Below are 26267 nucleotides of genomic sequence, written 5' to 3'. Positions count from 1 at the left end.
GCCGCGAACAAACGAGAGGATGGTATTTCTGGTAGACAACGGTTGTTTGGAATGACTCAGAAAAAATGCGATTGCAACAATTTAAAAAGATCCAAACTAACTGGACTGTTTTGATCTAAAAATTCACTTTACGGCCGGAGACATCTCACGCCTTGAACTTATTAGCGCTGCCACTAGGAACGACACACACCGCGTCACCGATACGCTCTCATGAGGCGACTGTAACCGAGGTAGTGATGCTAATTTTGCAATTAAAACGGACGATCTGATGACCACGTGCAAACTGATGCCCGCCCCCGCCCCCACCCCCCACATCCACCAAAAGCGATATGAAGACTCAGTGGGCCGTGATTGATAACGCTCGTCAATATATTTCATTCCAGGGGCCTTAGTCAAATGACAACTGGTTGTCATTGACTGAAAGCAATCTTTTTAAAAGGGGGAGCCTTTGCTAAGTATCAGATGAAAATGATTCCTCTGTCTGCTTGGGTGTCACTGTCTGTGGGAGCTTTATTGATTGGGCCTGAATATATTGCAGCCGCAGTAGTAACAGCTGCTGGTAATATCTCTCCTCTCCTCATGCTCGCCTCTTCTGCTCGCAGCACTCCCCCCCCCCCCCCCCCCCGCCGTGCGTATCGCCAGCGAATCGGGTAGCCGGTGCCCCCTCGCGCCGACGCAGTGCATTCATCAAGAGTGATGTGAGGCAAATGTGAAGTGAGCCTGGTTCTGACCCAAATTACGGCGGCGAAACGCCGTTCCGTTAATGTGTCCTGAAGGCCCGGCACGGCCGCACCGGCCACCGCCGGCCATGTGCATGATTGCATTAACTAAAAAAAAACTAAAAAACCCCACCATTGTCTCTCCTCCCGCTCTGTACGCTCACTGTTATCAAGCGCAAGGATGTTGGCATTGGCTGGTAAAGGTCATTTACTGTAATGGGATTTGCCACATGCGAGCATATGGCTTGATTATTGCCCTGTTCGTTAACATTTTCAGCAGAGAGACAAACAGACAGCTAAAAGTGGGGCCGGTGCGGGAGGGGCGGCGGCGGCAGTAGAAAATGTGTTTTGCATTTTCCCTTCAGAGATAGGAGGAACTTTTTTTTCTGATTTTTTTTTTTTTACAACAGATCTGTCACAGGGATGATTGATCTTTCAATTTCATAAGGAATGCGTGCCATTAGAGCTGAGGATTTAAATTATCCTATAAAAGTTGCCTGCCTTAGATTTTATACACTTAAAGGACAAACACCTCTGTCTGTCTCCTTGATAATTTCTACCACATGTCACACTCCAGCGGCTTGGGAAAGGGAAAGCAATTATGTTACCTCGTCAAACCAGAAGATGTTTTCTTATCATAGCTTCTCTTACATTTCGGTTACATTAGGAGTCTTGGCAGGAAAACCTCGGCCCCACCTGAATCGTTTGAAGTGTATCTCTTCATCCCTGCGCGCTGGACACACTTTGTTGTCGTGGACGAACTTGAAATGGACCCAATCGTGGCGGCTTTATCCGGGATGAAAAGCATATTGTTCGCATGTGTTTTAATAGGTCCGGCCCGCTCCGTGTGTGTGCGTGCGTACGTACCTATGCGCAATTATCTACGCTGCATCACTGCCCATATGTTTTCATGTTTACCTCCTCCGAGTTACAGCGAGATGTATTCTTTTTATGTGTCTGTTTTTGTGTATGAGTGTTGTGTGTGTGTGTGTGTGTGTGTGTGTGTGTGTATGTGAGCGCATACTCAGGTATTTAACAAAGGCAAGATGTTTGCTTTACTATCAACATAAACCGCACAAAAACAAAAGGCTTCAAAGTTTCATTCAATGACACTGAGGGGCTGTGGGTGGCTACATCAAAGCTCGATACCTTCCTCTCTCCCCCTTGTTTTAATGAGAAACAGGACTCACCAGCCTTGACTGAACCTGCCATCTGCGTGTGTGTGTGTGTGTGTGTGTGTGTGTGTGTGTGTGTGTGTGTGTGTGTGTGTGTGTGTGTGTGTGTGTGTGTGTGTGTGTGTGTGTGTGTGTGTGTGTGTGTGTGTGTGTGTGTGTGTGTGTGTGTGTGTGTGTGTGTGTGTGTGTGTGTGTGTGTGTTTTCTTCCTCTTGTTTGCGTGTGTATGAATGCGAGAGCTAGTTGTGTCTCTCTGTGTGTGCGTGTAAGCGAGCACTTGCGTTGCGTGGAGTGGCCCCGGCGATGCCAGACAGCGTATTTATGGAGGCTGACTCTTACGTTTGATCTAATGGCTATAAGGCTCCCTCCCTCCAGCCTCGCGAGGAGAAGGGCTTCCGATTTCCACAGGAGATTAACAGTTATGGTAAAGATGAATAGCTGATTAGCGCTGAGGAGAGACCTCTAAATGTCTTGCCTGCATGACAGACACTCTTTCACGAGCCGTTCATTTCCTCTTTTTTCGGGGACCCGGTGTGCGAGCCGCTCGACGCGAACCACAACAAAGGCCCCGTGCGTGCGCGCGCCGCCCCGCCTCACCTTTCTCGGAGAAATGCACACACGACATGGGGGCATTTTTACAGGCGCAATTAGGAGGGGGGCGGGGGGAGGCGAGATTGTTGTGCGGCCGCCGTCTGCGTGTGCATTGTGCGGCGAGTCAGTCCACTTTAGCTGCCTGACTGGAAACGGGCCCCCGTTCAGTTTGACAGATCAGAAGAGGAGAAAAAAATGATCTCGACACCACGAGAAACCAAAGGCTGAAGCACGGACAAATCAGCCCTTTGTCTTGTTCAATTCAAATCAAAGGATAACCAGGAATGTTTGTTTGACAACAGCCTTTTACAGCGCATTGTTCTGGGGCCCAGAGCCTCCCCAACAAAGACAGATAGGCTTTAAACAAGTCATTTAATTAGCACGGGATCCGCGGCTTTGGCTGCGCCAACCAATTATACATTCCTGAAGGCATGTGCAGGTCCTATTTCACGGCGGCGCGAAGCGGATCCTCTCCAGCCCTGTCTCTTACAGTACATCTCCCCGTTTCCATTTAAGAGAAGGTAAATAGCCCAGACAGACAGCTTCATTAGCCGGCATCCGAGGAGCGCGGGGCCGATTGTCGCTTAAATAGTGCGCTTTTACTGCGGGCCCGGCCGGCGACCTCCGATCAATTACAGCTGACATTATTGTTTGTCGGGGAGCTTTTTTTCTCCTGGACAGCGGGAGTAAAAAACGAGATCAGGCCTGAGCTTTGGCTGGAAATGTAATCTTCCCCCCTCTCTTTGGTTCTTTTTCGCTCCACAAACAATAAATCATTCAGTTGAAGAGATAATAAAGTGCCAAGTAGGAGCTAGTTTAATTTTTGTCAGGGGAAATCTGTCCACAACAGAGTTAAGGGTAAGGGGCTGGCTGCCGCCGCCGTACCATTTTCAGTGACAATGGCTTAGTTCCCCTTTTTTCCCCCCTTCTTATTTCCCTGTGTAGGGTTAAGATGGCCACAAAGGCTGAAGTCCTGTTTAGATGAAGATTAACTGCGGCGCAAATCACTGCAGGTTATCCTTTCTGTCATCAAAATAAATTACTGCTCCCTCTTTAATCATTTTAAAACATTCAGCGTTCAATCTTCTTTTTTTTTCCCCGGGTGTGATTCTGCTAAGTATCGGACCTATCGCGAGGCCGCGCAGTCTGGTTCTGATGTAACAGCTTTTTAATCATGTTGTTACCGAGGGCTGTTTTAATTCATTCAATTCATCCTCCGCGATTCAGATCTTTGCTCGTCCATGCGCGAACCTCGCCGAGCGCCGCGCAACATAATAGCTGAGCTGTTTATATTGGTATTAAGTGATTTGTAGTTTTAATGACGGTAAATAGGAGTTCACCTTTGCGGAGTCCCTCGGGCTTACTTCAGGTAAATTACTCCGAATGTATTGTTTATGCCCTTCAGGAGGAGGGGGAGGGGAGGGGGGGGGGGCTTGTGGGAATTCACCTCATCAGGTCTAAACTTCTGAATCAGAGATAAACAGAAACCGACAAATATGTTCCTGAAGGTTTCGCCCACTGGAATATCTGCACAATAACCGAGTGATTAATGAGTCCGAGTAATATTTGTTGATTCAGTTTTTTGTAAAAAGGGATACAGATTAAAAAAAGTGCACGCATATTATTACCAAGTTAAAAAAATGTGTTGTCATTCTTAATCCCTTCATTTAACAAGAGCAAACGGAGGCAACGGGAAGCAATTGCATATGAATGAAACCAAAACACTTGATTGGCTTGGCGAGAGAAAAAAACCGCCAGGTTCGATGAATAAACCAATATCCTCCTCACCTGGCCTCTTTCAGCGACAAATAAAGGGATTCGGTGGACCCTCGTTGGCCCGTGGCACATTCCCCCACAGTGGCCCTGAATGGGCCTTTATGGGAGGAACAGCGCTTTCGGGATGGGGTGACATGAAAGGGGCTGGACAGGCACTGAAAGCGAGACTAATACCCACTGGAGGGAACAGAGGTCCAGTGTTTTCCCAAACCGCGCTGCTTTTATACGTGGCGACACACCGCTGAAATTCATGTACCGGTCAAGTGCAAGCTGCAACAAAGAGCCCCGGGAAAGTAGAGGAATGTAATCTACCCACGAGTTGACTTATTTCGGTGATTCTCCAAACTCCTTTTTTCGTACTTTATTGATTTTTTGGAGGAAAAACCTCGGCCCGCTGAGGAGCATGCGCCTTTATGCGTGTAGCTGTATCGGATTGAATGGGCATTATGAATTCTCTCAAAGGGAGAATACGTCTCTTCACCCTGGCCCTTGAGTGGCCTTGATAGGTAGCCTAGACCTCTTCATGTTGTCCTATAGTAAATACCCCCGCAATCAGGCCCTCCGCGGTGTTTTTTAATTGAGCTTAGCCCCGCTGAGTAGTAATTGATTCAGTCTGAGCCACAGCGGAGGCGCTGATACAAGGTGCTGCTTGGCTTCCGCCTTTTTCTTTAATCTCTCCCCTCCCTGCTCTATATTGTTCGGGACTGCTCGCCACTGAGAAACTGCATGCCATCTTTCTTGTGGAAATCAATGCTTCTTTTGGAAGGAGGCGGGGGAATGACAGAGGAGAGAGGAGTGCTTCTCGTGTCCTTTCATTTTTTCAACCAGTGTCCTTCTCTTTGGAGGCTTCGCCATGCAGATCTCCTTGCCCTTTGGCTACTGATGTTTTGTCAGAAGAGAGGAGTGGAGTTGTTTTGTGGATCAGCTTTCTGTAGTGCCGTATCTTTTTTTCTTTTTTTTCATCCCCCCCCCCACCACCACCCACTCTTTCTTTCACGCGGCTTCTTTTCTTTGCTTTTCTTTTTTTTTTTTACCTTGAATCAAGCTGCCAAGAAAGGGACGAGAAAAAAAAAAAGGAGTGAAAAATCAACAGAGGGCTCAATCAGATCCAATAGTGTCTATGAGGTTTTCTTTAAAGCATTTGAGGGAAGCATTTGAGCGGTGGAGGAATGAGACCAAACTGTTCCCAGTCACTTTTGATCCTGCCAGTTCAAAGTCCCCATAGAGGCAGGGGCAGAGGGAGGGGGGGGGGAGGGGGGTACAGACACCTAGCTTTGACCTTCTGTCTGCGCTCATGTCCTTTGAAAGTTGGCTTGTTTTCATTAAGCCATTCAGGAGCCCGGTGCAGGGCCACAGTTTGACTAACTACGAACCCCCTATGGTATCTTTATTAGACATTCTTTACATTGTCGGACTACTAATGTCTTCAGTTTTCCCCAATTAGGGCGTCCATTGCCAGACAGCAATTGAATAATTTAAAACATTTGTAAGATATCTCTGATGTTGTAATGGAATAATTTGTGTGCATATGAAAGAGAGAAAATGAAAATCCCATTATTGTGCGAGCTGAAAGTGACTCTTTTTTGGGGGGGTCTCGCTCTCGTCGCCCGTCTCACTGGTCTGGAATATAGACGGCTATAATTAGCCCAAAGTCATTGCCATACTGTAGTCTGACGGTACTTGTTTGTCATTAGCACATTTAACTAGTCATTTGGGTAATGGCTTTCAAGATTGCCTTTGTTTTTTACGGTGATATTTTTTATATGTAAATATTGAGACAATTTCCATAATGTGCCCTTTTTTTATTCATCACAGAATAATTGATGCAACTTTACTGCTGTGTAAACTTTGGTCTTTGAATGACTGTGTATATATACTGCAGTTATCGCGCCCATTCTTTCTTTATTATTATTGCAGTGGAATCTATTATTAACATATATTGTAAAACATTTATGTGTATTATGTTAACATGGAAGGATACCCAAGAAGCAATTAATTTAAATTATTCAATTTTTTTTTTCATCCTGATGGATCGCAGTGTGAGGATTTAGTGTTATTGGACGCCAATTTTTTAAAGGGTATCTCTGTGGTGGAACATTTTTGATTACTGAATTAACAGTTTTCCGAGTTTCCCCCAGTGAATATCTCACTCATGATACGCATCATTGGGTAACCAACAAGCTCTTCATGTGTCGCAGGCCTGGAACTCCCCTTCATGATGATGCCACACCCCCTGATCCCAGTCAGCCTGCCCCCAGCCTCTGTCACCATGGCGATGAGCCAGATGAACCACCTCAGCACCATCGCAAACATGGCGGCCGCAGCACAGGGCCAGAGTCTGCCCTCCAGAATGGTCACCTCTGTAATAAAGGTAAATTTTAAAACAGAAATCAGCAACTTCCTCACTCCTGGTTCAGTCTATACATGGATATTTATTTTCGGGTGGGGTGTTGTGCTTTTGTGGATGCTGGGGTTCCAGGAGCGTGTGCCGGACAGTCCCTCCCCTGCTCCTTCCCTAGAAGACAACAGGAGGCCGGGCAGTCACCCGTCGTCCCACCGCAGCAGCAGTGTGTCCAGCTCCCCGGCCCACACAGAGAGCTCCTCAGACAGGATACGTACGTTCACCTTGAAAAAGCCAAAATGTGCCGTGCAAACTGTTGTTGTTTTGTCTCATTTACAAAGAGTCAAAATGCATCTCCTTGGTAATATCACTCCTGTTTTTGTCATCCTCTCTCCAGCGATGCACCACAACGGCATGTCCATGAACCACACCCTGCTAGGCCTGTCCCCCAACATGCCGCCCGGACCTAAAGAGGGAGACCTGGCCCACGACATGAGCCACGAATCAAAGAGGATGCACGCCGACAAAGGTCAGTCAGGTTTAATAAATAAAAAAAGGATGGTAGAGTTGTGTAGTCTAAACCCTACAGTTAACAGTATACTATCCACAAAGATTTGCAGTGTGGCCGCTGCAAAATAAACAGGGAAATGTGTTGTTGCTTTTCTAAGATCACAAAATAAGATAATTTTGCCTTTTTATGTTACAAACTCTTCTTTTTTTTGTAGCTTTTGGTTCTTGTTGTTCAATGTTCCCAACAAATCAAAAAGTTAGAGCCAAAGTAACTCAACTGCTGTCCTGGACACTAGGCTCTATTCTAGCAGCCCATAATATATAAAATGTAATTCAGGAGAAAATTAAGTCCGATAACAAAGACGAAGTCTCACAGTTTTCCACAAATATCTGGACCGAGTTAATCCCAAAAAATTGACGGTTGCAGTGGGAGACATTTAGTTTATGTGTCACCAAAGGCAGAACTGCTTTTCTGAGTCCACTGTCCGTCTGAGTGCATGAAAAATGAATGAACTTAGATTGAACACATTTTGTTGCGGACGATTAACATTACTTATATATTTCCGAGGTCTTAAATATACAGTTTGAGAACTGATCAGCATGAGACAAGTGTGTGAACAACCTCCCTGTTTATGTTTTGTATATTGTGTGACTGTAACCGTACTCCTTATATAGTGAGTCTCAAAGTTTCTAAGTTTAATGTGTTTATGTGCTTAATGTATTTTTGTGGAAGACTAAAAATCAAATATGCCAAGAGGTAATCTTTATGAATGTGTTTGTGTACAATTGTGTATGAAAGCCATCACTGTTTAGGAACCCCACAGAAACAAGGGGTTACTGTGTCTACCCTCTGTAGATGCTTTACATTTACAACTTCTGTTTGCTCTACATTGCACCCACTATGATCTCATTTCATCACCTTCTGAGATTACGAATCTACCCATTAAGTGCATTGTTTTTTAACCATTTTACACACGTTACCTGCATTACCTGCAAAGCTCCCATAACTTTCGACAAATGATCACTCAGATTTTTTATGTTCCCATGTTCCCCATGCAGCCATGACCGCTGCAGTAACAGGACACAGCATCCAACAGATGTGGATGCCCCCAAAATATCCCTACATGAACACAAAAGGTGGGAAAGGGACAAGAAGGAGCTGCTGTCGAGTCTCCAAGTTCTGTAATTAATGTACAAAAACCAGTGCCGTCACACAGTGTTAGAACTAGAAACAGGTTTCGTAGAGTCTAATTGCAATTTGCCTTACATCCTATTTCACCTGTTTCTATATGCATCAAATTAATTCTTATGTATTTACATAATTATGGTAAATAACGAGCCCTCACCTTAGATGTTCACACATTTCTCATCATCCCCCACTAACTCTGATCCAGAGGGTAGAATATTCCAAAAAATGTTAACCTCAATCACATTGTCCGGAGCAAATGTATTTATTATTAATTGCTGGCCTTATTTAATTATCCACAAAAAAGAAGAAAAAAAGAAAATGAAAATGAAAGAAATAGATAGATAGAAATCTGCTAAGCGCGGCGGATTAAATACAAAATGAAGCAAATAATAGAATTTAGTATTCTCTGTTGGTTTTAGCTGAGCTGTGCTGGGCGATGCAGGGTGGGGTGAGGCTGATAATGATATTAAAACCACTGTGGAAATCATTGGGCTGCATGTTCCCTGTTGGCAAGGCTGACGTGAAGATCAGTGTTAGACCTTCACTCACAGGGTGTGAAGCAGTGAATAGTAATAATTAGCGGGATCATGAGCGGAATTTATGGGTCACAAACTGTCTGTCTGCACGCGCACGTGTGTGTGTGTGTGCGTGCTCATGCTCGTGTGTGTGGGGGGGGGGGGAAAGGCAATTTAAGCAAACAGAGCAACACAAACGGAGAGGATGGACGGTTTTAACCAAGTATCTGGACACTAAATCAACCGAATGTTTCCTCAGCAACAGAGATCTTACATCTTAACTGAAGTGCCTCCTCCTCACTCGCATAATCAACACAAATGGACTGTAATTTCTTCGCAGTATTAGACGAGAAAAAGTAAATGACCAGGCAATCCACACCAATTCTCGACCGCTGACCCACACACACACATCTACCCGCAAACACACGCACACACACTGTATATTATCTTTGAGATTGTCAATTCCTAATATGTCACCGGACTTGATTAGGATTCCGCGCTCTCCAGTGTGTGCACCAGAGGTCTCAGGCTGTGGAAAACATTTTTATAAAATAACCCATTAATGCAGAGGAGTGCAACTAAATTAGTTACCAATTTGCTGAGCATGAATTAATGAAGAGAGCTTCTCCCGGCTCCCACAGTTGTAATTTTCATAATAACCCCGGACCTTTATTTGGCAGGTTGTTTAGTTTTTTCGTTTGAAGGTTTTCATTAGTCTAATGAGGACTGTGCAAGGGCGAGCAGTCAGCACAATTTACATGAGGAAGCTATCATAATAAATGAGGCAATTTGAATAACATGCACAGGTTTATGCAGCGAGATAAGAGAGATTGTAGCAGCCAGATTCGGAGGTAACCAATACATTAGAACCAACTAATAACCAAAGTAATTCCAATAAAAGCTTTAAGTGAAGGGAATAAAATTAATGATAGATATATTGAACTGTAATGATATGATACATGATGCATTAGATTAATAAAATGAACGCGCTCCATTGTTAAAGCGGGGAGAGGCCTCGCCATCCGAGGCTTTGTTTATGGCGAGCTCTTTTTTTTTTTAATTAGGCTTGTTCATCGCATCGGTTTGTTTAGATAAATGAGATAACATTCCAATGGTTTAATGATATCTCTCCACTTGTTTGATCTTTATGATCTTGGCAGAGCATTAAATTAATCTCTCGCGTTGCAAGAGAGGAGAGAGCGCGCAGTAGGTGCAGAGGAAGGGACGCGGTGCACCCGGCTCGTATGGTGGCCATTTAAAATAGCCAGGCGCCTCAGAGACAGGCCACCATAATGTCGCATCACTCACATCCTGTGAACGTGTTTCATCTTCTTCATGTAATCTCTGGTGATGAAGGACAAAAGGCTGTTTGTTGTCGTCTAAAAAAATAAAGAAAAGGACCATTTCCAAAGTTTGTGTCACCCGGTGCAGAGTAACCAGATGGTAGTTGTTGGTTTTTTTCGGGGGGGGGGGGGCGTGTTGTTTGAACTCGGTTATTTTTTGTCCAAATTTCACCGCAGAAAAAAGGCAGATTAGAAGATGTGTGAGGAGGGAAAAAAGAAAGGAAAAAAAGTCTAGTAGAAAGCTAAGTGTTATCTCACATGTGACTAATTGAATTGCTTCAAACGGAAAAAAGTCTGTGGCGAAAGCTTCCGACAAGCCTCTGTCTCGTGAAACAGCAGGTAGCTGACAAACAAGGGGGGGGGGGGGATTTGAAAGGTACGGAAGCCTTTGGCTGTAAACTCACTTTGGACATCAAACACTTTGACATCATTTTTTTCTCCTTTTTTTCCCCCTCGGGGGAAAAGGTGTTTGAAACACAAGCCATATGCATGTGCGTTGGAAGTGTAAGAGTTTCTTTAAATACCATGTGGCAGTTAAAGCATTTGGCCGACAACAAATGTCCCCACTTTGCCTCAGCCTCCCCACTGCAGTTGAGCGTGCCACATCGCTTTTAACGCTGAGGCTGAAGCTGCCCGACAGGAGAGTCGGAAGGCGACTGCAGCATGTAAACTGATTCTGTAAACCATATTTTGAAAGCCGGTGAATCACTGGTAATGTGATATTGGCACTTCCCCGGTAAACGTTGTGTATCCTCGTTGACACAACAGGAAGATGCGCTCACAACGCCCTGCCGAGCACAAATGGAAGCTCGCCGTGTATTATGTCACCCGGAGTTGCATCCCTTTCATAACCGCAATCAACTGAGCTGATCGCTGACGCGTCGAGCACCCGGGGTGACTGACCCCGACGGACAAAAGCCGCCTTCGCCGCGCCTTTTTCTTTGTCAGGACGCGGCCTGGATCGTCCCGTTGATGTGCTCAGGGCCCTGTGCATCGTCTGTAGCTTGAATGATGAAGTGGAGCAGGTACCCGTGTCACAGTCAATTACCATACAGCCACTACGGCCTGGGGCCCGTGGACGCAGTTGGTCTCATGCAGGGAGAAGGGATATGTTTTTTGTTTTTTAAAGACGAGAAAGACAAAGTGATTTGCAGCCTTTGTAGTCTTTGTTCTGCACCTTTTGTGCATAAGCATTTGCGTTCGGGGACTTTGGGTCAGGCGAAAAGTTTTTTTCCCCGCTTCAGTTCCGTGCTCTCCTTTTTTTTTTGCGCTGTAAATATTTCACTGACATTGATGGTATCTCCGCACAGTATCATTAAAAGTTCGATACGTTCCGTGTAAAAGCGCCGTCTCTTCATCTTTCTGACTTTAATGCATAGTGTTTTGCTCGGTCCTCCCGATGTCCTTGGCGCTGCGAGCTTCAAACGCATGCTGACTACCTGACTTTCCACCGAGTCAGGAGGCAAGATCATTAGCCATCACAACCCTGAAATGTGACTTGGCAGACAATAATGCTTTATGATCAAACAACTTGTCAGTGCGTCCCGTTGAAATGAAAGAGTGCAAAAAAATAATTCAATAGAGGATCAATCAAATTTTCCCCCGGCCCATGTGAGCGAGATTGCTGATGGTGCAGAGAGGGGCTATTCCTCGAGGACATGGGAGTTCATTTGGATATTTGTTCTCCCCGCTCATGAATGTTCCATTGCGTGACACCATCTCCCGCTAATCACATTTCACTGAAAAGGGGGGATGCTTTTAGGGACGTTGAAAAGAGAGAGGTTCTTTTTAATCTTTGAAATGCCTCAAAAGTGACAGAATGCTCTCTCCTGCCAAGACGCGAGGCTCGGATGGGGAGATAAATATGCTGTGGTCAGCTAAGTGTATCTAGTGAGCAGAGAGGCAAATTTAATAATGCATTATCATTCACTTGCGAAGGTGAAATCTCCCTGTCCATCAGAGGGCTGAGGCCTGTTTCATGTTACCCTTCACTGCAAATGAACAAGTGCTTTACTCAGCCATACCAGAGATGCACAGTAGGCACCGGCGCTCAAAAGAGATACGCTGCCCCGGACGGTGAGGGAGCAGGCCTGTAATCAGATCCGTCATCTATTGGTCCTGACGACGGTGGTCTTAATGATCACAGTCCTTAACTCTGTTGAACAAACTCTTGTTGAACAATAACCTTCTTTTTGTGCGGTTTCTCTTCCCCCCCCCCCCCCCCCCCCCCCCCCCCTTCTTCATTTCCCTCTCTCCCTGAGAAAACACAAGGTGCGCTTTACATATCTGAGCATCTGCTATTATGCAGATTGCGGAGGCATATTTACCCGAACGCCCTTGGACAACAAGCATTTAACAATTATGAAGATTATGTACAATGCAGGGAGGGTAAAAATTTGCGATTCAAAACAATTCGCATCTTCGCGACGGTTGCGGACAGATAAGGTTGACCCTGGCTGTGTGTTTTCTGTACTTTTTTCGGAGACATTTCGGCGGGGCTGTTTGTATAATTTAATATTTACATGTAAACAGTAATTACGTGATGCTGCCGACATGCCAGGGCCAGGCTCTGCCAAGGTAAACACCCGGCCTGGTCGTTTGCCACAGTCCACCGTGTTTACAGACTTGCAGAGCCGAGTGCTGTTTGTGTGCTCTTCCCTTTGGCAAAGCCCATAAAACACACGCAATTGGTTGCCGAGTGTCGAACACAGTCGCTCTTATCATCTGGCAGTCTGCTCGCCGACTTGAGGACATTGTGAGTCAAACCTTTAAATTTTCACTCTGCGATAATTACGCCGCTATACTTGAGCTTTTATATCCTTTCACTGAGAAAGTAAATCATTCCTAATAAAGAGAGGAAGAATAGGGGCGGGGGGGGGGGAAAGTGCTCGAGGACTAATTCTCTTCACTCCCTCCCTCTCTCTCGCTCTCCATTCTGCGTTTTTGAAAGCCTTTTCTCCGAGTATTCCAGTCACCTTGACTTTGCAGCTGCAGCCGTGTAGTCTGTTGCTTATCCTGCCTAACCCCGGCTTGTCAATTAGGTGTTTAAAAATTAATCTCTTTAACTGGAAATACCACGCCAGCTTTCTTCCGTCTGTAAATGAATGTTATTAATTCGCACAGTGCAGAGCCAGCGTTGTGAATAATGTTATCAAAACAGATTTCCACACGTTGAACACGTCGCTCCTATTAAAAGCCCTTAAGTATTTTTATAACTGAGAAACCAGGACTACTAATGGATTTGCATCCGGTTCCTTTTTTTTGGGAGCTTTCCCAGTGCCCCCTTATAAGCCCGGCCTCTCCGAGTTTACATTTCCCATTTCCTCTTTTGTTCTCTCATCTTCGTTTAAAAGCAGCTCAGCATATCCAGTCTGGATTAGCGCCAGCCGTCGTCGTCGTCGACGTGCGTTCGGCAGTGACAGAACGGCGGGGCCCGACAGGTTCACAATGCCAGGCAATGACACCGACGTGTCTCCCCCGTCCCTCCCCACGCGAAAAAACCCAGGGAAGCCATGATCTAACGGCGGGCCAACTATCTGGCCAACCACACCATGGCTAATGCTTGTTCCATTAAAACCTGATGATTACGGCGGGGATTTCCTCACAGTTTGTTTGTTCGAATGCTTAATTATCAATATGTAATTGGCGTGCGCGTCGCGATGTCGCGTTTGCACATTCGGTGGCGTATTCTGTACCGGAATGCGCGGCGCTATCGGGCGGAAACAGCACTCCCCAGTCCCTGGCCAAGTTAAGCTGCGCGAGGAAGTTGCTCTGATGAATTAATAAAATGCTAAACAAAGGAGAACTAAACAAAGAGTGGGAAATAAATGGCTGGATGATTAGCGGGTCAGAGAGATTAGCGGGGTATACAGTACAAATGATCCCCCCGCTGAAATGGGAATGATTCGGTGCACAACACCCCATCAATAGCTGAGTCCAATTTAATCTCTGAGATTCTTCTGTCAATAAGCGGTCCTGGTCAACGGGAGTCAATATGCAAAGACAATCTAAACACCTTCTAAGTGACTCACTGCTATGTCTCCCCCCCCAGTATTATCTTCCCCGACAGTTTTGGCTCATACAGTCAATAGGTGAATTACAGAAATCTATTGGGAGTCTGCCCGGCTGTCATTTTAGTATTTTTTACCCTCCGACCCGGGACCTTACCCTCCTTGTAAATCTTCAGAGTAAAAAAACTAAGGTTGCGGATGTAGCGCCGCGATCTCCAACCTTTACCCGCCTCGTCACGTTTTTTTTTTTTCTTCTTTTCTTGCTGCGACCACTCCAACCGCCATCGCCTCCTCTCCAAAATGCCACTTTTGTCTCCGCCACTGTTCACTTTAAGAGCTCATTTGAAGGTGCACTGGCAGAAACAAAAGTCCTGTGTGCTTTTATGCAGTCATCACAGTCAGCCAAGCCTGTAATCCTCAGAGGTCCGATAATGACATAGCCCCCTGCATTTATTACATGGAGGAGAGGAGAGAGGGAAAACGCTGACTTTGAACAAATGAACACTCTGACCTTTATGCAATAAATATGACATGGGCCGCATAAAAAGACAAGATATCTTCCTCCTGAATGGAAGTCAACACGGATTCTGGTCCCATGCCTCTTGCTCCCTCTGTTTCCATTTCTCCCTCTCCCACTCCCTCACTTGTTTTTGTTCCTCTTCCCCTCTTTTTCCGAGCCAACGGTTAAACAAATGAAGATGATTTGTTTTTCACCGTATTGTTTTAATCTGCGCCCCAAAAGCGCCGTTTGCATTCCATAATGTCTCTCCGCTCTTGTTAGTGTTACGCGTTCAACGTACTTCCAATTATATCGTGGACAATCATGTGCTTAGATTCTTCAATTGAATCATTCGCAGGCTCGCTCCCGAGCGATGAAAAGGAACGGAAAACACGCCGCGAGAAAAAGGACAGTTATTAAACGGAGAGAATCAACCTTTCACCGTGTCTTCTCTGATCTCACTGAGATCCCAATTGAGCATTGTGATTGTCTTTTGTCACCTCACACTGCCTCTCCGACAGCAGAGGATTTATGGTTATTTCCTCCACGCAGCCTGTCCATCTGTGGCTCTATCTTCATATGGCCTTGAGAATACCATTCAATTTATTAAGGCAAACCAATGGACTCATTACTTTAAAAAGGTGGCGAGAGAGAGAGAGAGAGAGAGAGAGTGTGTGTGTGTGTGTGTGTGTGTGTGTGTGTGTGTGTGTGTGTGTGTGTGTGTGTGTGTGTGTGTGAGAGAGAGAGTGGGAGAAGTGACACACTGAATTGGTTATTAATGGAAAGGCACAGCCATAGGGCAGTTGAAATTTAATGATATCCTACAAGAAAATATGAGGGTGTCACTCTCCAAAAAGTCATGCTAAATGTCAACATTTTAAGGTCTCGCCGCTAATTTTATGCCTGTGCACAGTAATGTTTTGGAGAGCATTTAGGAAACACGGCCCAGTGGCCAGCCTGATTATCCCGCTCACCTTCTCTCCTCTCCCCCAAATGGGTTTGTGCATCAAGCGATTTCATCTCTAAGTGAAGGGAACATTAGGGAGGGGAGAGGAGAGCGATAGAGGAAAACACGCGGTTTGATTTTCATGCTGTGATAAGAGAGTGGGAGCCAAATGTTACCTGTTAATCTCGCCCAAACCGACCGGGGCTCTTGACTTTGTCCCCCAGCAGGGATGGGGCAAACACTCATTTTCCTCTCTCCGTGATGAAAAGGAAATTAGCTTAAATGTGATGAGGGCACATTAGTGTGTGCCATGCATGGGTGTGTGTGTGTGTGTGTGTGTGTGTGTGTGTGTGTGTGTGTGTGTCTGTGTGTGTAATGGTTGTGTGTGTGTGTGATTGAAGTTTTTTTTCTTCTTCTTTGTTTGTTTGCATACATCACGCATGTGTGTGTGTGTGTGTTTCCCCCGTGGTCGGTGTGTACAGTACATTACACACACGTACACCCAACATATGCAAGTGATAGTCACTCGAAAGGAATTTGTCTTGTATGGATCATCACACACATTCTCTCAGCGTTTTCCAGTAGGTTTTTTTTCTTCCGTACTTTAGGGAAAGTGTGCCTGCGAGTCAATCTTACCCTCCAGTAGTTTGATTATACACTATCGTGTACAATTTTCCTGTCCAGGTGTCGTGAATATTCTTCAGACTTTTTTTTTTCTTTCTTTTTTTCCGCGCAACACTTCTTTTCGAAAGCAGCGCGGCGGTTTTAATCTAGACACGGAAAACATGTAGTGATATGTTTGAAACAAGCCTATGGCATCCTTCAGTTTCTGTTTAAAACTACCACACAGTCAAAGACAAATTCATTTTGCCTGAAAGACCCTCGACAGGGTGCAGACATCATTTGCAAGATAAGCCAGACTGGCTCATGTTTTTTTAAACTGCTCAAATTGCATGCGAGTCCTTTTTCTTTTTTTTTTCCCCCTTCCGTTTTTCTGCATCACCGCATTTGTACCAGAAGACAGATATTTCCCTTGACAAGATTTTTTTTCTCTCCAAATCCACCGCTTTTTAAGTGCAAGTGCAATAATGCTGCGTTGGCCGCTAATGGCTGTCCGCGAGGTCATAACTACTCCGTTTGAAGGAGGCTGGTTTCTCTCCCCCCAGCAGCCCTGGCAGGTCAAATCAAATGTAATTGTGCAGCGAAAAGCAGCGCATTGCTTTGTGCCGGCCGCGCTGACAACCCCCGGGTTTAGCATTCCGTTCTCCTGCTGGGAGGAACACAGGTTTGCAAGGACAAAGGCTTCACCTGTCAATATATCACACTGACTGGCTGGCCAAATGTACCTCTGCATTCCCTCTCTCTCTCTCCTTCTTTCCTCCCCCTTCTCTTCTATCTCTCTTCCCCTCTGTCAGCCGTTCATCCTCCACACACCCATTCTATTCCAGGCCTCCTCCTTCCTTAGACCCGGCCTCACCTATCTATCCATCCATCTTCTGTCTTCAGCCATCTATCTCTCATTCCTGGCGTCCCTTCCTCGTCCCCTCCTCTTCTCTTGTCTTTCTGTGTGTGTGTGTGTGTGTCTCTCTCTCTGTGTCTTCCTCTCCTGCCGCTCCCCGCTGCCTCCGCTGAAATGTCCTGAGGGACCCAGTTTCAAACACAGGAACCAGAAACATATGGCACATTTTCAACTCCCAAGGTCAATTACCGCTATTTATCCAGAGATTGCAGCTAAATTTCCCAAGGTTTTCTTTTAGATTTACCACAGATTGCAATGTGTGTCTGTCACATTTTTAAATCAGGCCAGTTTCCCCTCTGCCTCTCTCTCCGCTCGCTGCGACTTTCCATCAAACATTTCAAAGGCTTTCAAGTGGGTTTTAGACATGTTTTATCTCCGGTTATCATGCGCCCCATCTTTTCTTTTGCCGCGGCTCTGCGAGGTCCAAGTGCCGCGCGCAACACAAATCTAATAACATGTAAATTGGAGATAAGCCCAGATCCCTCCAAGTGATATTTTTTACATTCATAGTTTGTCAAGTCAATTCCTGGGCCGCCTGTTTTAGCAGCACAACACATGAGGAGTGAGAAAATTAACTGGATAGGTGATTCATCATTGCTAGCACACTGTCAAGGACTCCCTCTGCAGCTATTGAGAGCATGGTGGAGGACGGCGAGGGGAGGGGAGGGGGACTTTGTTTTAAATTATGGCATTTCATTCAGAATGCATTGTATTTACAGCGTCCCATTTTTATTTGTGGCTCCTATTATCCGCCGAAACAGTTGTGCATGAAATGTTATTTGTGACAGGGGTGACCTGCGAGTGTTTTTCCATGCAGTATTTCATAGTGGGGGGGGGGGGCCTTAACTGTGCCTTTACCGTACGGTAAGCACAAGAGGCTGTCACAGCTGCTGCTGGCAGCCCCTGCTAGTGGAGAAATATCACCTGGAAACAGAGCACTCCATCGCGCCGGCCCCCATCACTCCAACGCCTGTCGCTGTAATTAAGTTGAAGTCAATGATTCTGGAGCGATGCTGAGAAATAAACATGCAAACACATGCCAGCATTTGCAGCCAGGCACCGGGAAAAAATTGGGAATGGGGGGGGGGGGGTTGTCGGGGCAATAAGATTAGAAGCACGGAAAACTACAGATCTAGATCGTGTTCGCCGGAATTTACATTTGAGTTTTATTAAGCCACCTTTGATTATATTGATTGAATTAGTCACTTATTACTTTCTCGTTTCTTTTTTTCTTTCTTTTGGAAAATGCCACTATTTATGCACCGCTCCTGGTGGAAATGTTATCTGACAAGTGGTGCTGTACGGTAGTCAGGAGTCTGTCGAACAAAACACAGCCTGTTTGCTTTTTTTCCCAGAGCATGACAGGTTGTTTCCCCCGCAACAAAGCCATCAAATATTCCGTGTGATCCAACATTGTGTTGCAGGGGAGGGCCTGCTGAGTGGGGAAGCCGGAGTTTGTTAAAGCAATGATTTATGATTAATGCCAACACTAAATAAGGGACAAAGTGCCTACAGTACAAATCAATTACAAAGCTACAACAGCAGACCTTTCCCCGAGGTCTCCTAACGTCTCGAGTTGTTATGGTGATTTTATTGGAGGTGGGTTATGCATGCATATGATGCATGCAATACATCTATATCAACCTGGAGCTGGAGCCAACTGTAATGCTTTTGATCTTTGATTAGTTCTCTTATTGAGATAAAATGGGACTTTCATGTTTTGCCACCGCGTGCGAGAGGAGAGTGCGTTTTCATATCTCCACCCAGACGCCCACCTTTAAAAAAAAGAAAAGAAAAAAGATGCAGACAGGAACTGCAGCAAACAAAACAAATTACTGCAGGAGTGGCTTCTTAAAAGTAGGCAATTCATTATTTTTATGAAGTCAAATTATAAACAAATTTTAATCCATTAGGCAACCATCCATTCTAATTAATCAACAGGAGTGAACTCCATCTGAAAGAGGAGAAAGGTTTTTTACTCTCTCCACGGACCAGCGGTGCATATTTCACCGACTTCCCCTCTCAGAGAGCGAGCGAGCGAGAGACAGAGAGAGAGAGAGAGAGAGAGGGGGGAAAGAAAAAAAAAACATTCTCCAAATTACAAACCTAAACTGTGAATCCTCACACTCGACTTTTGGCGCAGAGATGTTTCCAGGGCATTTGCAGATGCTCGAAATAATCTCCAATGTTTTTGCTCAATCTGCTCTGAGGATGGGTGAAATAAATACTTTAAACTAATTAATGTAAGACCAGCTGTTCCCAGCACTTGGCTGGCGTCGGTGAATATTGATGGGAGGGAGGGAGGGAGAGCGGGAGAGAGAGGCAGGGGCTGTTCGGCTCCACTCGCTGTATGTACAAGATTCCGCCTGCCACACAAACAGAAATGAATTGTGGATGAGAGCGGAGTGGTGCCGTGGCACCAACACAGCCGGGGTTCCACATTACAAATAAAACTCTTTTTCCCTTCTCCGCTCTCATTACACTAACAATTAAGCGGCTGACGGCGCGGACTTCCTACGGGGACCCGTTTCAGACTGGATGTGTTTTAATAAACCGTCTCTCGGCAAGATGGTGGCACTCACAAAATCGTTTGGCTCCGTAAAAAAAAAAAAGAAGCTCACTGGACGAAAACATGTGTCGGATCTGATGGGACAACAGACGTCAGTGTCTGACACACTGTTTTAGTTTGACCAGGCTGTATCTGTGTCTGTCTGTCGGTGCGCCTCCCTCCCCTCCCCTCCCTCCTCCGCTCCTCTGAGGCCTGGTGAGGAGGCTGGACAGCAGATGGCAGGGCCCTACCCCTCTGCCTGGTGATGAATGGAGTATGATGTCATCTTCGGTTTGACAGGCACTCGTGCGTGCGTACACAAAGGAAGGGCCCGGAGCCCCTGGGGTCGACACTGCAAACCTGCTTCTGATTTTGGAGTCCACATGACACCCCTTAAATGAAGCGGGGATTTATGTCCCGGTTGATATTGTTTAACCCCACACTTAGACCCCGGGAGGGAGCAATACAAAGGAATGTCCAAGTCCACTATGTCGCCCAAAAAAAAAAGAGGGGAGATCAATACAGATCCGGTTGTTCAGGGGTCAATATGTGTCAACGTGGAAAAAATGCTCCCATATCCTACTTGCTTAGCTTAGTTTCAAATTGCACAAACATTTGTGGTTTTTTGTTCTATTTAAATGAATGATTAATCAATCCTCAATGCTACTATGTTTTCTTCGCAGACGACCACCCGCTGTGCACCCCGACAGCAAGAGACAGCTACGAGAGGTTGTCGCTGGCCAGTCAGGGTCTACCCCCTGGCTTCCCCTCACCATTCCTCTTCCCCGATGGCTTGTCATCAATAGAGACTCTACTCACGAACATACAGGTATCGTCAACTGACTGATAACCCCTTTTTTCGACAGAGCTTGCTTAAAAAAATGTACCTGCTTGCGGTAACCTCATCATCCTCTTCTGGCAGTGGATGCAGTGAAAACGCCGTTGCGCAGCACATGTGACCTCGTGGTTCCAGGTCTAGGGAAATTCAAACAACGAATGTTTAAACGGGATATTTGGCCGTAATGATTTGTGTACATCCTGTCTCCTACCAACACTCCACATTGGTTTTCTTAAACCATTAATGTTCCTTTCACTTCCATATTTACCAAACGTTATCCAATACTTTTACAAAAATGTATTAACAAAAGGTCCACAAAGCTTTATATTTCCAGTGTTTTCCTTGACAACTGAGCAAACTCCATCCGCTGAAAAATATTTTGGGAAAAATGTTGAACGCTCTGGAAATAGCTATCAAGACAAGTTTTTATGTTTTAAGATCATTTTCTTGGGTTTTTGGATTGTTGGTGTTGTCTTGTAGATCACCTTAACCACACTGCCACCAACATATGTCATAGTTTGTTGAGCCGGCACCCACCGACATGTTTTCGCTGGAGGTGCGTCGTCTTTTTCCCATTTTTTTGGGGCTTGAATAGGTCGATTAGAACTCAATTCACAGAAAGAAAGAGACAAGCAGGTTTTTACAGATTTCCAAAAAGTCTTTATATCTCTACAGCCCAGTAAGCTTAATAACTCAGTCTGGGCAATCACATTTTAGCACCGCCATAGTTTCTCTACAGCTTTAGGCTTTACAAGCTTTAATTTCATAGGTTAAATTAATTGTGGCGATTGACACTCTACGAGATCAAATCATCTCATTCCCCGCTCCCCTTCCAGAGATCCTAAACACGCCTGTACAGTAAGGACAGACAGGAGTTTGTGAATCTACACACCCTAAAACTATCCCTACCCACATTCTTACATCCATACATCCATATCTCAGATATTTCACTCCTGGTTAACAGCAAACGCAGTTTAATACTACAACTCACAGAATTCGGTGGGGCTGCAGAAGTCAAGCAATAATTGGCTCCCCCCCCCCCCCCCCCCCCCCCCCCCGTCGTTCTGTGATTCCATGCTGCACATGGCGGGAGCCTTTCGAACAGCAGGGCTCAGCGAAAGGGAGTTGGCTACCTCGCCGAGAAGTTTGAGCGACGTGCAGCCTGTCGCCCGCAGCTCGTCCTCTCACAGCTCGCTGTGGGGCTGCTCCCTCCTTGTTCCATTACCTCCCCGCAAATATATAAATGCTGCAATGTTTTCATCAGCGAGCCCCGGGCTCAATCACCGTTGCGTTAACCTCGCTCGGGCGATAGATAGTGACTTCGCAGACATTTATTTCAAGTGAAATATTATCACGATTGCCACTTTAAGGCTTCGGCTCAAACAGCCTCTGTCAGACAGACGAATGTATTTGCCTTCTGTCGGAGTGTAATGATGTGTGCACACTGCTGCCCTTCTCGTTGCACTTGTACCACTTGGCGTCAGAGTCCCGCATCTCCTTTGGCTCCGCGCGGTAATTACAACGCCACGAGTGAAGAAAAAAAAACGTCTCCCACCACTCCACGTCCGAGTCATTTTTGATAATGATCTCTGCGTTGAGTGTTCATACACAAATCAACAAAATGAAACCGAGCGGAAAATGAAGATAGAGCAACTCGCGGATAAATTGGGGTCAAAAGAATCAACAATTAGTAAAGATATAGCCCGGCGCGTTTGATATAATTGCTGCGTGGATGGGGAATAATCGTGAAAAGAAAATGGCCACGGCGCTGCAAAGCGCACACATCCCTCAGTTTAGGGCTGTCAGGAGTATATTTGAAATGGCAGTAATGTAATTGATACATGATGAGATGCCTGTCATTCATATTACTCATCCTCCGCCTCTGTGCGGAGCGGGAAAATACCACAGAGACAGATATTGTGTTTTTGGTTTTTTTTATACAATCCAGCTACAGTTGTCAGCTGCGGAGTTGAAAGAGATCAGTACGAGATACAAAGAGTCACCACGTCCACGTAAACCTTTTTACCCTCGGCTGAACAGACTGGAGCTTTGTCTGGAAGCCGAGTAATCTCCAGTTTTCAAACTGCGCTTCCTGTCCCTCTCCTTCCCTGAATCTCCTCCTCCACTTCTCCGAACTAATTTTGGGGGGGGGTTAGGTTCCCGAAAGCGCGTTAAAAGTCTCTCTCCACTTGCATTTCCCAGCTTTGACCAGAAGGGGGTCAGACGTATCCGCACTTTATTGCTATCATTTTTCGTTATTAAAAAAGAAGAATTATTGCCAAAACTGATTGATGCCACTAGATCTTGTGCTCGAGCTCTGGAACAGCTAAAAGATCGTCAGTGACATCTTTACTGATAAAAGTTACCGGCCAAAAAGGTGGTAACACGCCCGACAGGGATTCATGGTCAAGCTTGGCCTCCTCTTCTGAACTGCTGTGTGACACACTTTCAGTGGTTCGCTCGCCACTTCATCTCTGAAGCCCTTAAATAGCCCACATCACCCTCTCGTTCCCTGGCTCCTGGCTCTCCCATTCTGTCCATATCTCTTTGTGTGTACATATACAGTCTATATATATATATATATATATTTATGTTTGCCTGTGGGTTTGTGCGTGTGTTCATGTGTGTACACAGGGCCTGCTCAAAGTGGCAATTGACAACGCACGGGCTCAGGAGAAGCAGGTGCAGCTGGAGAAGACGGAGCTGAAGATGGAGCTGTTCAGAGAGCGGGAGCTCAGGGAGACCCTGGAGAAGCAGCTCGCCATGGAGCAGAAGAACAGAGGTACAGGCCATGACGACCGCCTGCCTGGCACTGACTGCTACCTGCCAGCAGCCGTGTGTGTGTGTGTGTGTGTGTGTGTGTGTGTGTGTGTGTGTGTGTGTGTGTGTGTGTGTGTGTGTGTGTGTGTGTGTGTGTGTGTGTGTGTGTGTGTGTGTGTGTGTGTGTGTGTGTGTGTGTGTGTGTCTGTGTGTGTGTGTGTGTGTCTGTGTGTGTCTGTGTGTGTGTGTGTGGTCACGTGTAAACATAGACGCGATGCACGTACGCGGTTCTGCGTGTTCTCTTCACGTTATAGCGCTTTCGAAGCTGTGACCCAAGTAGTTGTCTGGTTCTTCAGTTCCAACTTAATCGGCTCGGCGCCGGGGTTTTTCTTACTAATTGTCAGTTAACATAACTGGAAATACACATTAACTCGGAGAAATTCGCTCGCCGTCTCATGTTAAATGCATCAGCTCCGTACACTTAACTGTGCCCGTTTATGTCTAATGAGAAAAATTCATGAAAAATATCCCAATAAATTTTTCAATTTGTTTTAATTCCCTCTAGCAGTTTGCCGAGACGCAGTCAGTATTTGCTATGATTTTCTGTTAAGGGGAAGATCTTTATATATTGTGAAATATTTAGTGTTTTTCTTATATAACAGTATGCTTAATTTTTTTAATGAGATGATTATTATCTTCTCCATCCTGAATGTGATTCAAATCTAGATTAAACAGATTGTGGTAAAAAAAGAAAAGAAAAAGACGTCTCCCCTAATTTGCCCCAGACCTGCTTGATTTCCAACTGCGTCCTCTCCCCCCGTCCTCAGCGATCGTTCAGAAGCGTCTCAAGAAGGAGAAGAAGGCCAAGAGGAAACTCCAGGAGGCTCTGGAGTACGAGTCCAAGAGGAGAGAGCAGGCGGAGCAGACCCTGAAGCAGCCCTCGCCCTCCGACAGCATGCGCTCGCTCAACGGTCAGATGCTCCACAGTGAGACGCCATTGCTTCTTTTTCCCCCCTTTCCTCGTCTTTCAAACGTTTGTAGCAAATGTGTTCATCCGATAGGATTTTTCAGGAGATAGAAGTAACGTGGAGGAAATATTTAGATATTTAAGCTGACACCTTTAATCATATCGTTTTCTACTTTACATTTATGGCAGCGGCAAATACGTCAATGCTGTTTTGGAGGAATTCTGAATTTTCTCACCCTTTGCGCAAACGCTGCAACTACCAATTATTTTTATCAAACATGTTCTTTATCAATTCGCTAATCCTTCAGTCTGTGCAATGTCTAAAACTAGTATAAAGAAAGCGCTCATCACAGTTCATGAGTCCAAGGTGACGTCTTGTTTCGTCCCGACAACACCAACAATCCAAAAACCCGAGAAAATGATCTTCAACAGGAACCAGAGGATGATTGACACATTTGCTTGAAAACGATTAACTGATTGCCAAAATAGTTTACCGATCAATTAATTTTTTACTTTTAATATCCCAATCGATTAGCCGATTAATTATTTCAGCTCCAATGAGTATTTGCGTACTTATCGCAGCGACATGTGCAGCAGTGGCACTGAAACTGAAATTCAGTTCATTACTTTAATCTGACACTTTGAGTCACTTGCAGAGTTCTGGATTTGCATAGAAAACGAGACGAGCTCATAAAAGTTATACGTTCAACAAGAAATTAAAAATGTCCCTTCAACTTGTTGGCTGGTTGTGCAGATAATTTTGTGTACACAAAAAAATATGAATATCCATGTGCATCTACTACATTTACAGTAGTGATGTTTAATCAACACAGGCAGTACTTAGAGTTATTAGGCCAGTTACAAAATCAAAATATGACTATGAAAAACCTGTTTCATACCATTTTTGCCATTGACACCATTTTTAATACCAACACATCTGTACTGTGATGTAAGCAAACACTAGAATGCATGGTTCAGTTAATTTAATAGATAATTATTCCAAAGTGTAACATCAAGGAATTGAGCAACTTTGTTGTTTTGTACACCACTGATGATAATCACACAATTCGTCCAGCAGCTCCAATAGCTCGGAGGCTGAAGCCCTCTTGTTTTTGAATGAGCGATGCTGTGAAGCCGGCACTGGTGATAGGTGGATGTCAGGGATGTTTAACGGCGGTGATCCCTCTCTTCTCTCAGACTCCCTGACCCCTGAGATGGAGAGTGACCGCAGCAGTGGAAGAACAGATGCTGAAAGGACAATACAAGGTACAGGGGCTCAGATGAGACAATAAATCTCTCTCTCTTTCTCCGGCTTCTCACTCTTGCTCTCTCTCCCTCTGCCCCCCTCCCTCCTCCCTCCTTTCTCGCTCTCCCTCACACACACACACACACACACACACTGCCTCAGTTTATGAACATTAGTGTTTCTGTGCCTGCTGTTCGGGCATACAGCTCACCATCTGGGCCACAGCACTGGGTCAAGATCATTGGTTTTTCCGCAGACATAATATTGTTCTTTTTACTTGACTTTTGGTGGCCCGCGATTCAGTTTCATTTTTATATTAGTTTTGTTTTATTTTTTCCGAATAAAAAAACAAAACAAGCACAATACAGTAAGTTAAACAGAACGCCGACGACCGAGCGAGAAGAAGAAGGATGCAGGGAAACGGCTGAAAGAAGTGGTTTGTTTACAGCCTGGGAAGCATTAATGAGTCATAAAACCACAAAAAGCAGTGGAATCCCCCCTTTGATAGTAATAAACGGGGCAAATCAATCCATTTTATGAATAAGCCTTGTACATTTTTAATGGTTTGTTTGTTTGTTAGCCTTGGGGGTGCAGTACGTGTTTGGGGAAGGGCGCTGCAGTGATAACCTCTGTAGACTGTCTGCTATCTGTGTTTACCCAGATCCACGACACCTCGCAGAGGTTGAATATCCTCATTATTGCTCGAAACGTCTTCCTTTAATACGCCTCGGCCGCGTCCGCTCAGAAACCGCCTCTTATCAGCGGGAGGGGTCCCA

The 26267-nt window shown here is 45.4% G+C and overlaps 1 protein-coding gene across 11 annotated transcripts in view; it reads left to right on the top strand.

Annotated features, from left to right (window-relative positions):
• dachd (dachshund d) overlaps nucleotides 1-26267 on the top strand; it is a 138556-nt gene that overhangs the window by 74303 nt on the left and 37986 nt on the right. For 2 of the 11 annotated variants that reach the window (XM_047337255.1, XM_035650965.2), the window contains exons 5-12: nucleotides 6459-6631; nucleotides 6722-6875; nucleotides 6999-7130; nucleotides 8171-8248; nucleotides 20364-20509; nucleotides 23153-23300; nucleotides 24106-24249; nucleotides 25443-25511. In XM_047337255.1, coding sequence (XP_047193211.1) covers nucleotides 6459-6631; nucleotides 6722-6875; nucleotides 6999-7130; nucleotides 8171-8248; nucleotides 20364-20509; nucleotides 23153-23300; nucleotides 24106-24249; nucleotides 25443-25511 — 1044 coding nt within the window. Of the gene's footprint in view, nucleotides 1-6458; nucleotides 6632-6721; nucleotides 6876-6998; nucleotides 7131-8170; nucleotides 8249-20363; nucleotides 20510-23152; nucleotides 23301-24105; nucleotides 24265-25442; nucleotides 25512-26267 lie in introns of all 11 variants that reach the window. The other 9 variants (XM_047337253.1, XM_035650960.2, XM_047337254.1 and 6 more) reach the window with 8 other exon arrangements.

Source organism: Scophthalmus maximus, chromosome 14, assembly GCF_022379125.1.
Source record: "Scophthalmus maximus strain ysfricsl-2021 chromosome 14, ASM2237912v1, whole genome shotgun sequence".
In the NCBI taxonomy this organism is placed as follows: Eukaryota; Metazoa; Chordata; class Actinopteri; order Pleuronectiformes; family Scophthalmidae; genus Scophthalmus; species Scophthalmus maximus.
The sequence above is the reverse complement of the archived record's forward strand: the minus strand, read 5'-3'. Positions and strand labels throughout refer to the sequence as shown.